Below are 18,134 nucleotides of genomic sequence, written 5' to 3'. Positions count from 1 at the left end.
GGCTGGGTGTCAGCCTAACTGCCTGAGGTCTGGCATTGCTGACCAGCTCAAAGTCTGTCTCATACAAAAACTCCTTCAGCATCCCTAAAAGATGCATTCCCTCTCACCTCAGGCTGAGACCTTCTCTGACAAGCCTGACCCAATTGCACATACCCTCTGCAAAGCGCAGCCATAAAAGAAGGCACTGTTTTACTGAAAAGTCCAACAATTTCAGCACTCAGCCAGGGATATAAGAGACCTGGGTTCCATTCCATGCTGAAGGGTTAGGTGGAGACAACGTGAATACTGGTGACCCATAAACACTGGACCTTGGCGCATAACGAGGCATTTGATTGCCTAATTTCTGCTGATGCATCTAGCTCAGATAGCATCTGAGAAATTTCTGGTCTGTTGGACATGACATAGTCAGGGGCTCGATTATGAAAACATACTTTTGGAGTTTGTTTTTAGAGAAATATAGTTTCTAGTTACTTATTGAGAACTTTGCATTTGTTTAATTCAACAGCCCCTGTTGAATTCCTGTGCTTCCAGTCCTTTCTAAAAGATGAAATGACTTAGTGGATCACTGATGGGATCTATAAAGACAAGAAAGGGTCTGGCAAGCTTTGTAAAACAGGATTAAAGTTCATCATTTGACAAGCTCAACAGATCTTGCAGTTAAAAATCCTGAGAGACACCATCTACCTAAGAGCTCATTGATCCTATTTGTGTTGTATGGCACCTTATTTGGCTACTAGTCCTACTAATCCCTCAAGCCCTACATGGAATAAGGATCCTGCGCAAAACAGCACAGCTGCAGCTCTGCAGCAATGGGATGTTCTGCAGAACAGGAGACTTTAGGAGAGAACCTTCAAGTCCCAGCAATCTCAGCACCATTGGAAGGGGCAGGCCAGACAGGTCTGAGGTATTTTTACATCTGGGTAATCCAAATCATGCTACTTTCAAACTTCACACTCTAATACATCTTCCTTCTCTTCTTAATAGCCTTTATGTACATTCTTTTTATATTGGTCAACTCATAACAAAATTACCTAGATTATCAGGCAACTCGCCTTGTGAGTTAACACTAGAAGTTGTCAAATAGTTAATATCCAGTCCACTTTCACTGCTGAACAACTGAAGAATGTACTTTTAAAATCCATCGGATATTTAGGTACTTGGAAGTGCACCACTTCACATTTGGAAAAATAATGGCATCTCAGGTAGTACGTTTGTGTAACATGGAATATGTTTATGCTTAGGCTCTCCTTTTCAAATCCTCAAAGAGGAGAGAGAAGCTGCTACTGTAATTTTTCCCTGCATGTGATCAGATTGCTATGCATTTGCTATGCTGACTGTGAGACAGTTTTTAATTTCATTATATTATAAATATAAACAAACACAGAAATGAGAGCTGGCTGAAGTACTGCGTATTGCAGTTCAACAACTTCAGGGTTTCAGACAGCTCTAAAACAATTACCTCTGTGTTATTTTGGGAATTTTTATTTTATTTTATTTTTAGTCAAAGCCCTATTTCCACACAGCTTTTTTGAGACTTAGTTGCTTGGAAATCAAAGTTGAAGCAAGTGCAGAGACAATAATTCACAAACGTAGTAATATTTCAGTAGTTACATACGGTTCTTTCTACAGACAAATAAAAAGGGAAGCAGCTTGATTTTCAGCAGTACTGTCTGCCCATCTCTCCTCCGGGCTTCAAGTGGAGCGATACCGGATTAGAGCCTCTGAAAAATCACATACAATCTGCCTTCCTCAAGATGTTTAGAGCTTAAAGGAAATCAAAAGCATGCACAGTAGTAACAACAATTCCCGTTCATGGAGGGGTTTCAAAATGAGGAAGGGAAACGTCTTACCAGCAGGCACGGGTGAATTGCTAGAGGTAAAGAATATGCTCTGCAAAGATGGATTGGAAATGGAGGCAGCCACAAGGCAAAAGAAAGGGAGGTCCTGCCCTGACTGCCCAGGTCCTGGGAACAGAGCCTTGGAGAAGGAAGGATATATGGAAGGAATGGGTAATGGAACCATTCCAGTAATGGGCTGGAAAGCAAGTTTTTCATCAATAAGACTGTATTTTTTACAGATAGCCCCCCTAAGAGAGAAGCATGAAGGCATTTGCTTTGCAGTATCATACTAAAATTTGCATCCTACACAATAAGAAAATGCACTTTCAGATGCTAGAAATAAGTTACGCTTGGGTGCTTATGGTTATCACTCACACAAGGTGTAAGATGCCAAAAAGTCTTATGTCCCAGAGGACACCCTCCTTCCCCCCAAATCTAATCTCTTAAAATACCTGACTTTCATATAGTTTGAATTTTAATTTTATAACTGTATTACCATAGCTCAGGATACTTGCCACCACAACGTTTTCCAAAATGAGAGTAGTTAACTGTGGTTGGCTAGTGGGAATAGCCCAATTGCTATTTGCAGCGTGGGGAAGGGTGTTTCAACTGTAAGAGCTCAGACTAAGAGCAATTTGTCATGGATGTAGCAACATATCCAGAAGGTACAGCTCACCACTGATGTATCTTCAACCTAGAAGAATTAGCCAAAGAAATAACAAGTTTGCATGCATGCAAGCAAGTGATCAGTTAAACGCGCTTGGGCTGAGATTTTACTTTAAAATACACATCCAGACCCATATGAATCCCATCCCACACATCAGGCTTTGTTGCCTCTGCTTCACGCAGCTGCCATGGGAGAGGGCTGCAAAAGAGAAACCAAACAGAATCATAATCAAAGTTATTTGCTTATTGTTGGCTTTTCATTTAAAAAATATTAAGGATGAAAATCTTTACTTTGAATATTTAGCCTGTTTTAGGAGAAGTAAGAGACATCCTCTAATCTTGTGTCCCTCTGGTTCACCTAAATCATGACTTTGAATACTTCCTGAACATCCCTTCTCTCTCCTGCTTTCTTGCAAGATTAATTTTTCCAAGTCTACAGATGCTGAAACTGAGGCACAAACAAATTAATGTCACTGGACATAGGCATTGACCGAGCACTGAGAATAGCTCGTTCTCAGATGTCAGGTGGGTCATTTCTTGGGCTGGAAGTTAAATCTCCCCAAACCTGACATCTGAAGAAAAGGTAGCCGCACTTACACAGTAACAAGGTGACTGACAATCATCGCCACTGCAAGTGGGAGAGAGCAGGGCTAAAGGACAGAAGACTATTACCCCTCTTGCTCGTCTCCTGTTTAAACAAACAGGCAAATCAGTAGGGACGTTGGAGAGAGCAGAAAACGCTCATACAAAATGTGCAATATTGTAAACTTTCCCTGAAACCCATCTGGGAGAGCTGGGCACTTCCAAGCAGGGATCAGACACCTCGTGGCTCATGGCCAGTCCGAACTAACCCCTACTAGTTAAAAATGCAAGTACAACACTCAGTCATCTCCAGCCACATCCAGGATTTACTAGTAAGAATTTAGTTACTCATATTTTTAAGTAAAGCAATGAGGACTGGGGAGAACAGTGAAAGAACACTCCTGCAACGCTTACTGGAGTGTATTCACCAAGTTACAGCAGGAAAAAGCAAGGTGTTATTTTTGGCTTTCTAATTAAACTCATTCTAAAACCCTCCTGGGCACCAGCTGGTGAGATACAGTAGAAAGGAAAAAAAAAAAACAACAAAAAAACCCCCACCACCACCAAAAAAAGAAAAGGTAATTAAAGAGGCCTTCCTTGCCTTGACATTGGATAGCTGTTTTTTGGCCTTTAGGCACATGTTTCCAAATAAAAGGCAGCCCTTCACGATCAGATGAAATCCCAGAGAACAAGACTCACTCTTTCCATCTCCAAAGCTCCTACCAAAGCATTTAAACAACTAACCCCCCCTCCCCCGAACATTTAGTTCTGACAACACAGGGAAATGTAACCTCCATCACCATGGCACTCCCAGGAAATCAACACCTATCAACTACCAAGGAATAATTAAGAGAGGATAAAAAGACAGCTGCTTTCCCTCTGTTTTTTAATCATGGATCCAGCCCCTTCAGAGATTGCTAGGTTAGAAGAGACTTAGAGAAGATTAGTCTTTTCATTAGTGTCGGGGGGGGGGGGGGGGGGGGGGGGGGGGGGGGGGGGGGGTGCCCTGGTGTGAGGGGACAGCTTCAGTAACTTCAACCAGGTATGTTTTTAGCAGCGAGGCAGGCAGCTTGTTCAAGCAGTACCTCCCTGCCTGGTATTATAATTGAGCTTACATCTGAGATTAATCCTGAGCCCAGAAAACATGAGAGGCTCTCCAGAGCAACCTTTCCTCGTTTTAAAAAAAAGAAAAAAAAAAAAAAAGAAAAAATCCTGATGTAGTCAGGCTGGTGATAAACATTAATTTAACAATAATTATAATTTTCCCTAATTTGTTTTTTTCCTGCTGTAAGATCTTCAGTGCTGTCTCCAGACATAGATTAGCACCTACAGCAAGAAACTATTACTGTCCCCATTTTTAAGCTCAGAAAATAATAAAAATAAAAAAACTTAAGAGATTCTAAACAAACTATTAAATTCTATTTACAACATCTCAGAACAAAATTAATATAGTCAGTGTTTATATTAGGGAAATCAAACATGTACCTTTGACTTGGATGCATAAGTTAAAGCTTTTTGTTAACTATGAGAGTTAACAAGTATAACTCGGTTGAGGCATTTGATTCTCTCAAAGGTGGTGTGCCTGAAGCATCCTGTTATACACAGCTAAAAAACACAGAAGTACATGCCCATGATAAAATAATTTTTCACACTTTGCCACTTTTTGGAAGTGACAGCCAGCCCTTCAGAGCTGCGATGAAATCATGTTGGCCAGCTGATGCTTTCAGTGTACCATTTTTCTGCTCCGCCAGTGTTAATCCACACTTGCTTCTGCAAGATTTTAAAGCACAAACTCAGGAATAACCTCTCTTAGAGATGCCACAAGGGAACCCAAGAAAAACTTAAAAGGGTTTCAAATAGACTAACTTAAGATATCAATCCCAAAGATTGGCAGCTTAAATATACTATTCCATCTCTAATTCATCAGAAGCTTTCTTCAGAAGAGTGAAGAGAGGATTTTGTTCCCTTTAAGCACCTCCAGCTCTTCACAGCTGCACAGTTACAAGCCTGTACCCTCACTGACACTGCAACCAAGACTGAGCTCTACAGGAAAGGTACAAGTATGGGAAGAAAACGAGTATCAACCCCAACTTTGAACTCCCTGCAACCACAAAATACCCTCTCTTGCAAATCAGACCTTGTGGAAGGAGAAGGGAATGGGGCAGACATTATGGGTACAACAGCCTTCCAAGTCTCATCACTGAATTTTAATGTGGTGCTGATGACTCTGCCCTGATATTTATAGTTGGGATTCGGGGACTAGATGCTGTAGCACAGCTGATAAACCCTTTCAGTGTACTTCTAAGGATCAAAGTCATCTACAGAATACACGTTCCCTAGAGAGCAGCTGATCATTCATTGTTTAGAGATTTCAAATGAAGGCTTAATTTTTTTTTTTTTTTTTTTTTTTTTAAATCATTCAGGTATTAAGACCTCAGCATGAGAACAGTGTGGCAAAGTTCAACAGCTTGTTATGCAGGAGATTAAACTAGGCAAGCAAAATAGCTCTATGCTATTAAATATGGGAAGGATTTATTGCCTTTTTAGGACTCAGATTCACTCTCATAGTTGTCTTGATATGGAATAAACATAATCTCTTATGTCAGTCCTTGGAAGCTCTAACCTTTTCAAAGAGATAAAATACAAATCCCTAGGTTTCTATATTACAGGACCACAGGCTGCTGCTTCTATCTCCAACAAAACTTTGGAGTTTTCTGTAGGGCAGAAATTTCAGTTTAGTCAGCTTTGAGACAGCGCTTGCTTAGAACAATCCAAAAAAAAAAAAAAAAGTAACTGAAAACTAAACAGTCTCCCACAGCATGCAAGTCTTGACACCACCTTTGCAAAAAATGCAACTGCTTTGGTTTGTCCTGTCAATCAGAAGAAAGTTTAATGTACTCTGAACAGCCCAATGCAGAGCCCTGTACACTGTCAAGTAATATCAAAACCACTGTAAGGATGCATATTAGGCACAATCTTAAATGGACATGCTTTCTGAAAGTTAAAAAAAAAAAATTAGAAGTCATTGCCTCTAATTGTACTTTTAACACACATTGATAAATCATTGGCTTCTTCCTTCTCCAATGCATATCAGTATTCAGAATGTATTTCCTCCACAAAGAAGAACCAGAGGCATGCTGCTTCATAACTCCAGTCTTTGCTGACAGAGTATCATCAGGAATTGTTTGCTGCGTAGCATGGACTAAGCCACTAGTTTCTTGGCACATCTAGATTGACTCTTGAGGTAAATAAGTAATAATAAAAATATCATTCCCACCTTAACAACTCTATTTGTGCCAACCGTAGGTGCATGCAGCTATGCCAATAAAAAAATTTGGTTGAACTAGATATATGCTGGGTGATGTCACTGCATAGCGCTGGTGACTCACAAACTCCCCTCAGCAGTACATGTGTACACAGCAAAGGAAGCGAAGACAAGCACCTTTTTTTTTTTTTTAACAAACAAAACAAGAAACCAACCCACAGCAATTCCAACATCACCTGGAGAATCAGCATCATTAAAAACTCCATATTAACCATACGAGCATTTAATTTAATGCAATGACAACTTTATTGAAGGCAAAAACACAGCACTTGTAAGTGAAGATTTCACCTCATTACAGAGCAAGTTGTAAGTTAGAAGAAAGATGTTTACCAAAGTAGAAATCAGACCATGTAAATACATAGAAAAGGCACAACAAACAGAATCAATAACAGTATAAAACATTGTGGAGAATTTTTGAGAGTTTGGGTTTTATTTTACAAAACTATTCCACAGCTGTTAAAAAAAAAAATCTAGTGTTGTCACATTACACTGAGGCACATGGTTTTAAGAAAAATATACTATTTCTGTGCTTTCTGTCCTACACAGTCAGTATTTGCTATGGTTGTAAACATCGGTATTTAAGACAAACATGTGTTTAAACCTCATCCTCCTCCTCAGTTTTGAGAGTCCACAATAGCAACTGTGATCTTACTTTCATTAATACGACTAAGTACCAAAACTAAACTGTTGTCAAAAACTCAGAGGCTCTTTCAATCCTAGCACACAGCAAAAGGGGATGAACTTCAAGTGCCCACACTGCTCCACAGTTCCCAGAAGACAGTTCCCAGAACAGGAGTTTTGGACTGCATGTAAGCAACAGTGCCACGAGCCTCCAAATGCACTGCACGCCAGCTGCAAATCAGCCCACAAGCTATGATCGATTCAAGCCTGTCATCCTGCACCTAGCTGCAGGCTAGCCCACAGCAGCCTCTGCCCTCTCCCCAACTTGCATAATGAGTATCCACACATAAAGCCTAACGCATCATTTTAAAGAAAAAAAAAAACAAAACACACCACCAACGTGATTTCTTGAAAGAATTTCAACTTGATGCAGAAATTTCTTCTCTGGTTTTTGTAACAGCTCATGAACAACCTTTTTACTGTAAATACTAAACAAGATGAAATTGTTCACATCATCACCACAGAACCATCTCAGATAGTACCAGTATTCACAATGGATTTCAAAGTTTTGCTCTGTTTTATGTGAAGTAATGAAAAAAAAATACCACATTTTAATGTATAGAATTTCAGTACTTTGGGAACAAATGACTACCACCCTCCCCATTTCCATTTCTGATCCCAAAGTCAGATGATCCCAGATATGCACATTTCATAGAACTGTATGCTAAGGCTGCTTGGTTAAAGTTATGTTATCTGTACTGTAAAAGGCAAAAAAGTGTATAGGCAATTTGATCAACAGTGAGGCTGGGCAAAAAGTGCTTTCTGGTAGAACACCAAATCCTACTGAGATGGTTATCCAACATCATACATTTTTTCAGGAAAGTCAGCCTTAAGTGTTGTAGGCAACCGAGCAAGGACGTTGGGAAGGAAGGAGCTTTGTGATTTAAAACACAAACATCTCTATTTGAAGTACAGTGCACACAATAAACATTCCTGCCTTGAAGGACATTAAGATAGAAAGCTAGAGAGAGCTTCAGATATGCCCACCATGCTTCCTGCCAAGCAGATAACCAAAGCTGATGAGATCAAAACTTAGTACAAATTAGTTCTCATGACAAAAAGTGGTATAATGGTATAGTCTACATCAGATTGAAACTGGTCAAGAGAGAACATTAATACACTACTTTACTCCCTGATTACATAAAATCACATAAAATAAAATATTTTAACAAAGTGGAAAAATCTTTTGTTGCTAAACTTGGCCTGAATACAACTGCTTATAAGCAAGTAAGAATCTGGAGAGTTTTGTTCTGATATAGAAAAGTTATTTTAAATCAAAAACCGCTTGTAAATGAAGCGACAAACCCTGAGCACGTTTCACATATTGGCAAGAATATGGTGAGTCTCCTACTGTCTGACCTTCACAGGAACAGAATGCAACAAAGGGCAACATAAACCCTAGCAGCACTCTGGTGATCCTTATGTCTTTGCCATCTCTCCTTGGGTTCCCTTCCTTTAAGGGCACAATCGCTTAGCCGTCAAATGAAGATTTGTTCTTCTCTCTTATTGATAAAAGGCTGTAGAGCTGGAATTATAACTTTAAAAAGGATAGGAAGGGAAGAAGGAAAAAAAATCTCCATTTAAGTTTACCCACTATGTATTGGTAGTTTCCTAAATTTCATACTTCTAAGTGGTTGTGCTCACAGCAGTCAGCTAAACTAGCAGTTAGCTAGTATGCAAGTTGAAAAACTAATATTCAGCATACCCAATTCCAGTGTTCTTCTAGAAGAACTGCTAGGGAGTCAGGCTTCCACAATCCTGCACAAGCTAGTCAAAGAATAAGCAAAAGACTTTTATCCTTCTAATCTGAAGTATTCATAGAAAAGAACGCAAAAAGTCAAATTCCATTGTGTTGACTGCTGCTGAGCCTGGAATGATGATCTGAGTTAAGGTAGCTTTCCTGGAGAGGGGAAGGAGAAAGAATGTATACAATACTTGTAGCATGTTCCAGCAACACCCAGAGATGTTAAAGCTAAAGAAATATTGGAATGTAAAAGGCATTAGGGTTGCATTTCAATTGCCCTTATACAAAGGAATTCTGTAAACATTATCAAAGTTCTAATAGAAGACTAACACAGGTCCTCTGACACATATTAATTAGGTTTTGAACCCTGATAGAAGAGAGACACATCAGTTTAGATACTTGTCTTAGATCAGTCAGGGAAAAGAAATACCAACATTCTTTAATCCTCCGTCTCTCTTGGGCATTTAACTAATTCTTCCTTTCAAGAACAGTAATAATCAACCTACTTATTTCACCACTAACTTCCAAATCCTAGGGGGGAGAAAAAAAGCACCAGGACATAGCACTTAAACACCATCCTGTATAACTGATTCATCCCAACAACGGTGCAATGTTTTCAAGGCAGCATTTTCCATTCAAATGCCTTTGTAACAGTAACCCTAGCCAGCTGGAAACAAAGCCTGTTAAAATCTCCTTTTCATGGCATCCTCAAAAGGGAGTATTTTTTTTAGAGGATCCTAACAGCAGGATGGTACTGTGCTTTATAAATTATCAGAAGGACACTTAAGTTTAAGATTTTGAATTAACTCAGTTTCTAATAACTTTCCAGAAGCCATAGACTTATTTGGCTTCACTGTGGGCTTATACTTTATCGCCAAGTAGATCTAGGTTTTTCCTACATTAAAGTCTTTGTGGTACAAGTCAGGGATGCACTTGCCAGGAAAACACAATGCTGTTAAATGATTAAACTCTTGGTAGATGAAGGAAGAGAGGTTTCAGTTCACACTAAAGTCCACTGGATAATCATCTTCATAGACACTGACTCCAGCAAGACAGTTTTCTAAGAAAGGTGAAAGCAGTTAAACAGTATCTCACACAGAAGAAGTAGGAAATTGCGCTCAGATATTAAACAACGGACCACTGCAGTGGTTTGGGAGTAAATGATTATACATAGCTCAGAAGATAAAGAGAATGAAGAGTGGCCTTGGAATTTAGATACCAGCTGTTCAGCGTTTGTTTGGAGCTGGCAGGTAGATTGTTACATGCTTTCTTCGCTAAGACAGGCAATAGAAAAATAGTACTTTCTCCTCAAAGCAGATCACTAACATAGACAAGAGCTTTAGGAGAAACGAAACTGATCCCACTTACAAAAAAAAAAAGCTGGAGTTTTAACTCATTTACAAGTTCAGAAGAAAATGTCTTCTCCCCAGCCCAGACTGCTTAAACAATGGCCCACTTCCACCTTATCAACAGAGTTTGTCCTTTGAGAAAGGACATACATAAATTCTCTTTTCTTACCCGTCATGCCCTCAGCTTCACACTGCTCCTGTGCTACAGCTGAGGGAGAAGAGAAGCACCTTGCTTCATGTGAAAAGTGTCAGTTTCCTGCCTTGTATGTATTGCCATTAGCTGCGGCCAAGGCAAAGAACTCAGGTTCCTGGCAGATGAAAAATTCTATTAACCTTATTTTACAAGTGCTTTTCCAACAGGAACAAGTTTTTACAAATGAAGGTGCTCCTTTCACGTATTTTAAGGAAACACCAGTCTAAACTGAAAATTAAATACTTCATTAAAGATGCAAACATTTCATCATTTCATACTTACTCCAAATCAGTCTTTTAAATTAGAATTATGTCTTTCAGAAGTCTCATAAACCTAAAATTTTGCAAGAGAGGCAGGAAAAGAAAGAGCACCAAGATTCCATTTTCCCAGGCAAACAGTGCAAAGATTAAGTGACATTAAAAAAAAAAGAAGAAACAAACAAAAAAACAAGTTCTCAATAAGAAATCGGTTGCCAACTGATTTCTTTTTCTTGCAAAAGAAAATCCTCTAGACTGGCATAGTCCCATCAGAGTCAAGGTCTTCATTTTACAGACTTTATATATTACTTTGTTACTTTTGCAAAACCAAACAAATACATGATTTCACATAAGAATTATCATAACGAGTTCTGGAACTCTGCCCAGTTTTTCTGCCAGACAGAACTTCACTTGATCACAAACACCCTGTCCTGCAGACACCATTGCTTACAAAACCAAGCAATCGCATACATTGGATTTAACACAAGGAGCTTCTAACAAGCTGAAAGGCACATGTTTAAGACAGAAGTAGGAAAATACATACACAGTGATCTTAACATAGTTCTACTGTACTTCGTAGAACTTTGTGAAGCATCCAGTATTCCTGTTAGGACAGGCAGACCGAAACACATTTCTTCACAGCATCCCTAGAGGCAGGAGAAAGAAAAAAAAAAAAAAAGAAGAAAACAACCAGAGAGTCACCTCAGTTATGCCACTTGATGAGACTCATTCCATGCTGCTATCGCACTGACTCTGAGGACTTTAAAAGATCAGCTGACCATGTATTAATTGCGCTTACACAATTTGCATGACTACATGAATGCATTAGAGAGAAGCGGATCTGCTCACTGTCCACCTGCCCAACCGCAATGGGAACGACACCTGGCAGCCTGTATTGCAGCGGTGTACTGAAGGAGGACAGAGAACTGTGCTCTCAAATAGCGCTCATGGGGGAGATCAGGAAAAAGAGGTACCCAGAAGAATACACTTGTCTAGTATCCTTTTGGACCAACATTTAGGCATTCCAAAAGCAAGCCTTATGTTTAGCATGTGGTCAGCACACCTACGTATTTTTATAGGAAGCCCTTTCATTTTATTACATTTGTGTTCTCCCACTAGAGAAGATGCTTAGTTTCATTTTCAGGTTTACCTACGTATATTTTCTCCCCCTAAAGCACCACTATGGAAAAACTTCTGAAGCCATACATTAGTGTTTCTATAAACTAATCTTCTGTATCATTAAACCTCAAGATGACAAAAAGTAAGGGAGTAGGGAAGCTTACCTTGCAAATGGTATGAAGGAAATGCTGTACCTAAGCAGAAAGATTTTTAAAGTTACTCTTGATGTCAGATATTATTAAGAGTCCCAAACAAGAACAGCCACCCCTCTGATGCTCTAAACAGGTGACTGCAAATACACAACCAAAATGAAGCGCTGGGTTTGTGAGCAACAGGAATGTGTATCCTTACTAGTCATCTTAGCCCAGCCAGCTTGTGAAACACTACAGCAAAATCAGTGTAGAAACATTTCAGAGACAGTTCTCCTGCACCCAATATTCTTCATAGTCCAACACCTCCAGGCAGGTAAAGATTAGTCTTGAGGGCTGGCTACATGTTCGTATCAGTTTCTGGACTACTGCTGTGACATTACACAGAGCACATGTTAACTTCAAGAACACTGACACTTAATTTGATTGGCATATCTGGGCCTTTTAACAAGACAAAATCAGGAGAGTGTTATAGAGGAATACCAAACAGTAAGCAACAAACTGATTTAAAAGGGAAAGGAAAAAAGTAGGTTTTTTACTTCAAGCTCACAGAAATTAAACACGTTCAAAGGCACCTCCCCCAGCAACGAAGCCCTGAGCTCCATCTTCAAAGCCTCTAAAGTGGTGCGAGAGACCAAGAAGCAGGAACAAGTCAGCTCCTCACTGATACATTGTCTTGCATCTAGGGGAATGGTGAGGTAAGAAATTCTCCTTCCTTCCAACTCATGCAAGTTCAAAATCCACTCACAATTCAGCTACTGATGTTAGGTGCAATAGCAAATGGAACATGTGGGGAAGAAGTCACTTACCATGCTAAGGCGAAAAACTGTAAGATGCAGAAAAGAAGCGCGAGTCCTTCCTTACGCCACTGAAGGAGAAGAGAAGGAGGGAGCAGGGAAGAAAGACAGCAGACAATGAGACAATAGTGTAATAATCTTATTGTTAAAATATACTCTGGTTATATATACATATAGGACTAAAGTACTCACCCAAAAAGCAGAACACAGTGTTAGTACGAGACACAACTAGAAGAAAACAAACAGTTTCTATTAAACATAGAAACAACTCCAGTTTTTATAGATAATATTAACACCATAATGGGTTACTTCACGAAGACAGAAACAGATTACACCGTTTCATAGTTTTATGCAATCCTGCATACGAGTTCCTCATATTTAAAATGCTCTCGTTATAATATTTCTGATGTGAACTAAAGCAACGAGGAAATATCAGCCTGATATCTCCAGAAAATAATTTTATGACTGCAAAGTAACAGGAGGAAGAGGTTACTGCAGCTTTTTTGCAACATCAGCAGGTCCCTACATCCCACGCACTTCTTGGTGTCATTGGTATACACCACACTTCATCGTTTCATGTAAGAAAGACTTTTCAGGTCTTTCTGCTTCTGTAAATGCCACATTTCCTGTTGATTCTCAAGGTTACCATGGGGTTGAAGTTAGGACATTATTTTGTTCTTACCAATTGAAACTATAGTATGCTTTCAACAACTTTCAGCTATTGCTTAGCAGCTGTCCTGTTTAATAGGAACAGCCACTAACACCAGCACTTTTTCTTTTTTCAGAGTTGCGCTGTCTTTACTACAATTAAAATCTTTTGGGGTAGCAGGCCATTTTGGATTATTTTCTGTTTTAACCCTCAGTTTTAACAGGAGCCTCCTTTTAGTTCAAGTTTTCATTTTCAATTTAAGACACAACAGCTCATTTAGCTATGACAGATGCTGATAACTTGATCTTCCTTCATCAACATCTAGCAGTCTTCTTCTGATACACATGTACCATTGCGTACTAGAGATTATAATGTGTATTTTTCTGCTTGAGTAAAAAAGATCTAGTACTGCATGTTCAAGACGTTAACACACACATTGCCAAAGAAATCATACACTTCACCTCAATCACGATTACTGACATTAAATCTAGTTTTCCCATTAGTTTTAAGGTAGTGATTTGTGTATTGGTCTAAATACTACATCATACATCTGACAACTGGCTTTATTCCAGTGAACAACATTCCAGGCATTCCCCTGACTCCAGGCATCCTCAATGCTTATAAAACAAACACACCAAGCAGTAGGCTTCTTGCCTGCTGCTGATCTGTGAGCACATAGGGTCTATTTCTCAGGCTCCATCAGGTGCCTGCAGCCTCTCTGGATGTTTAAAGAGAAAACAGGAAGCACTGATGTCAAGCAAACACTCTAAAGACATTCACACTGAAAACAGGAGGACAGCTTCATGCAAGTTAAACCACCTTCCAGATTTTAGACTCTTCAAGAGAAAATGGAAAGTTGAAGAGACAAAAAAGCCCATGGATTTTAAACAAGAAAGAGTCTGCAAAGTAGCAGCAGTTTTCACATACCCCCTCCCAGTAGAAGGCCGGCCACAATTCCCATCTTATGAAGATAAAAATAATTCCAAGGGCTGACTTCAGTTGAATATTGAATTTGCAATTTCATTGTGTCATACGAGTTTCAAAACCTGAAGCTATCAGCCAACAGGTATGATTTCTGTATTTTTCAATCCAAGATGACCAAGGCATAGAGATTCCCCAGTTGCTTTGTCAGGAAATGACAATTTTATCAAGGTAGAAATACCTACACAACTCTTTAAAGTAAATCAGATAGAATATAAAAAGACAACATTGAAGGTCTAACAACTTCCATAGTACAACTTTTTAAAAACTAGTTTCCCATCTTTCATCCTTTAAGCAACACGAAAATATGAAGTTGTGACCTCAAGCACCTTAAAAAAGCACGTGCATGGTTCACATACAGCAGCCGCAGACCCTTAATGCTCATTTAGCATAACAACTTGGCTTCAGCTCAGTCTTTCATAATAGGAAGGTGGTTTTCTGGTGCTACACAACCTTTCTACTGCAGCAGATGTGCAGGATGTTTGACGTTTTAAGAAAAAAGAAAAAAAAACCAAAACCAAAAACACACCCACATCTTGAGACAGTTAGATCAATGTATAGGAAAGGACTTTATAGTGGAAATTGTTTACAGGTTAGCATGAGTTAAAGCTGATTCCTTTGATACTTACTAGCATAACAATAGTAGCAATCAAACGTGTAGGCTCAAACATCCTTTTCAATTGTTTCATTGGTCCCATAAGAAAAAGAGTGCTGTGAAAAACAAAACAAGATGAATACAGAGGTAGAAAGGCAAAAGCAAAACTAGGTAAGATCCCTCATTAAGGGGGTTTTTTTGTTAAACTGTCTGCTGTCATATGGGGCATCAGTACACAGACTGATGTACGATAATCATAACATGTTTGCTGCATAACAAAAGAAACAGGATATATGAGGAGGGAAAAATCCATTCCTGTTTTTCTTTGTGCAAGCTATTTATTCTATAATTTTATTTGCACTTGTTCAGTTACAATTAACAAAAGCAGAGCAGAACTATCAAGCTAGAAGCATAGGTCAAGGTCAGCTTCAGTTAGATCAGTCTTTATAAATGCTTTTTTAACCTGCTTTTAAAAACACCAGCCACAGAGGCTCTGCATGGATTGCCATGTAATCCAGCTCAATTCCTCTACATAAAGGGCTGTTTTCAGACCTGGATCCATTCTCTGATCCCTTACCAGATCTGCAGCCCTCATTTAGAGTAGAGCCCTGGTGATTGATATGGCATGAATTATCTAAGATTATATTTCTGCCTCATGTACCATATTATTCTGCCTCATTACTGTATTATTTCCAGTTCCATTCCTTGTGCTTTCTAACATCTTGTTAAGTTTCCTCAATCACAGAAGGCTGTGCCTGTCACAAAGTTGGTGAGGCTATGCTTCAGGACCCTCAACAGCCATGAAGGCTTATCAAACAGGCCTACCCTGAGAGACTGACTGCCCCAAATGTATTCACCAAAACACACAGAACATTACCAAATGCAAAATGCCAAAGAATCATTTTTATCTTGCTGGGGGGGAGGGGGGGGAAGAGGGCGCCAAACAACAAAAATAAAAACACCTCAATGCTCAAAGCATGATTTTGATTCTTCATTACTGATAAGTAACTTTTACCTTGAATGCATTGATAATAACAATAAAGGAAACAAAAGCTTTCTTTACCACTTCAGGGCACTGCTGGGGAAACGCTCTTTAAAATTCAGCAACAAGAGAATAAGTTCCATAAGCAAGGCTTCTCGCAAAAATGCAACAGTTTATACCACTTATGCACCTTCACCCATCATTCTGCTTTAGTTTGTCATCTTTATCAGGGAACTAATGTAAAAAGATTGTTACCTCCCAATAGATGCGATATTCCCCAGAGTATAAAACACTGCAAAGAGTGTCAGCCCTTTCTTTGGTACCCATAGCAGACAACTACCCTAAAAAGGAAGATTTAGAGAGAAAGGGAAAATAAATTAATACTGTTTTTAAGTTGCAAAAGAAATACATCCAAAAAAGGTCACAACACCAAAGAAGTCTTAGGAAAACTTAAACCTAAACTGCAGAATCACACACAAAAATAAATTGCATTTATTGGCATTCTTGTTGAGAGTTAGTGCATTGAATCTAACTGGAACCGAGTCAGGTGTCTTCCTAGAGACTCAAAGAAAAAAAAAAAAGTCAAGCAACAGCACAGAGCAAGGCTGTAATTATCGGGGCTCCTGAAACTCAATTATCAGGGAGGTCCGGCAAAAAGTCCTTACCAAAAGCGAGCACAGGCATCCTATTGCAAAACAAGCAATGAAGCCTTTCACTCTGGTGCCCCAACCTAATGAAGTTGCATCAATAACCTAGAAACGAGGAGAAAAAAAAAAAATAAATAAGAGCGCGATTAATTATTGACTAACAGCTCTTGCCACCTATCAAGTGAGTACATTTCCTCCGAGATGCCCAACTGCGCCCAAGCTCAAACGGAGCCTCCGTTTTTAAGCACCCGCTTCGACGCCCCGCGAGAAGCGCGGGTGCAGCCAAGGGACGGCGCTGACAGAGCGCACCGGGCGGCGGGGGCTGCAGCGGGGCGGGAGCGCTGCCTCCCGCCGGCCCGCACACCCCGGGGCCGTCCCCACGCACTCCCGCCGGCACCGCCGGGAAGTTTTCCACTTTGGCTGTTCCGCCAGCTCTGCTAACAAACGGGGAGGGTGGGTTGTTTGTTTGGCTGGTTTTATTCCCTGCCCACACCGAGATAGCGCGGCGGCACCTCGCCGTTGCCCCGCGTTATTGTCGAGCTCGCTGCAACCAGCCTTGGCCGGTCCGGCTTCGCTCGGACAGACCGCGTCCTCCTCCTTCGCGCAACGACCAGAAGGCAGGGCCCCCTTCCCAGGCAGCGGCACCCCCGGCAGCACGGCGCATTTTAAGCCGCAAATTAAAAGGTCTAGAAACCGGCTCCCGACGAACCGGCAGCCCCCGGCCGGCTCCGCCCCGGAGAGCCGAAGGCCTAACGACGGGCTGAGGCGGCGCGGGCCGCTCCCGCCGACGGCCGACCCGCGCCGAGGGGCCGCGGCAGCGCTGAGGGGCGGCCTAGGCGCCCCCTTCCCTCCCTTTCTGCCCCCCCTCCGTCGCTGCTGCGCTCCCCACCAACCACCGCTCGCCAACCGCCGCCCACCCCGGCAGGGAAACATGGGCAGGGGGCGCCGAGCGTTACCTCGCCCAGGCCGCTCGGCTCCTCCGCGTCGCGACCGCTCAGCACCCGCTTGAGCTTGTCCATGCTGCCCGCCCCGGCCCCCGCCCCGAGCGGCTCTGCCCGCTCACGGCCGGACTGCCCTGCCCTGCCCTGCCCTTCCCTTCCCCTCCTCAGGGACTACCAGTTCCGGCATGCACCGCGCCGACGCAGGCTACCTGCGCTCGGCAGGTAGATGAAGGACGGTAGCAACGGCGCGGAGGCCGCCGGGGGTTGTAGTCCGCCGGGCGGGGGAGGCGGGACCGCATCCGGCGGTGCGGGCGAGAAACCAGCTGCCTCCTGGACCTAACGAGCAGCGAGGGCAGGGATGGAGGTGCCCCCAGCAGCGCTGTGCCGGCCAGCCTTGCCCTCGGAGCGGCTCCGTCTCCTGAGGCGGTGCCCCGCCGACACGGGTCGGGGGGGAGGTCGGGTGAGGGACGCCGAGGGGAGAAAGGCCCTTGGAAACGGTGTAGTTGGTCCTGTGCTCCCCCCCGGACCCCTCTGCCGTCCTGTGACAGCTCTCCTGGAGCAGGTGCGACCTTATCGCTCTCTACAACCACCTGAAAGGAGGCTGTAGCGAGGTGGGGGTCGGTCTCTTCTCCCGAGTAG

The 18,134-nt window shown here is 41.6% G+C and overlaps 1 protein-coding gene across 2 annotated transcripts; it reads right to left on the bottom strand.

The window, feature by feature from the left end:
* Positions 1–4,576: 4,576 nt before the first annotated feature.
* SFT2D2 (SFT2 domain containing 2) lies at positions 4,577–17,643 on the bottom strand. 2 transcript variants are annotated; one of them, XM_054182341.1, is made up of 8 exons: positions 17,511–17,643; positions 16,573–16,659; positions 16,163–16,248; positions 14,960–15,041; positions 12,893–12,928; positions 12,713–12,771; positions 11,919–11,948; positions 4,578–11,282 (listed from the first exon to the last, which is right to left on the bottom strand). In XM_054182341.1, exons 1-8 carry the CDS (start codon positions 17,571–17,573, stop codon positions 11,243–11,245), a joined length of 483 nt encoding a protein of 160 aa, XP_054038316.1. In that variant the 5' UTR covers positions 17,574–17,643; the 3' UTR covers positions 4,578–11,242. The 2 variants fall into 2 exon arrangements, with proteins under 2 accessions (XP_054038324.1, XP_054038316.1); XM_054182349.1 differs by lacking the exon at positions 12,893–12,928 and having other exon boundaries at positions 4,577–11,282.
* Positions 17,644–18,134: the final 491 nt, after the last annotated feature.

Source organism: Rissa tridactyla, chromosome 1, assembly GCF_028500815.1.
Source record: "Rissa tridactyla isolate bRisTri1 chromosome 1, bRisTri1.patW.cur.20221130, whole genome shotgun sequence".
Classification (NCBI taxonomy): domain Eukaryota; kingdom Metazoa; phylum Chordata; class Aves; order Charadriiformes; family Laridae; genus Rissa; species Rissa tridactyla.
This window is presented reverse-complemented; position numbering and strand designations above follow the sequence as displayed.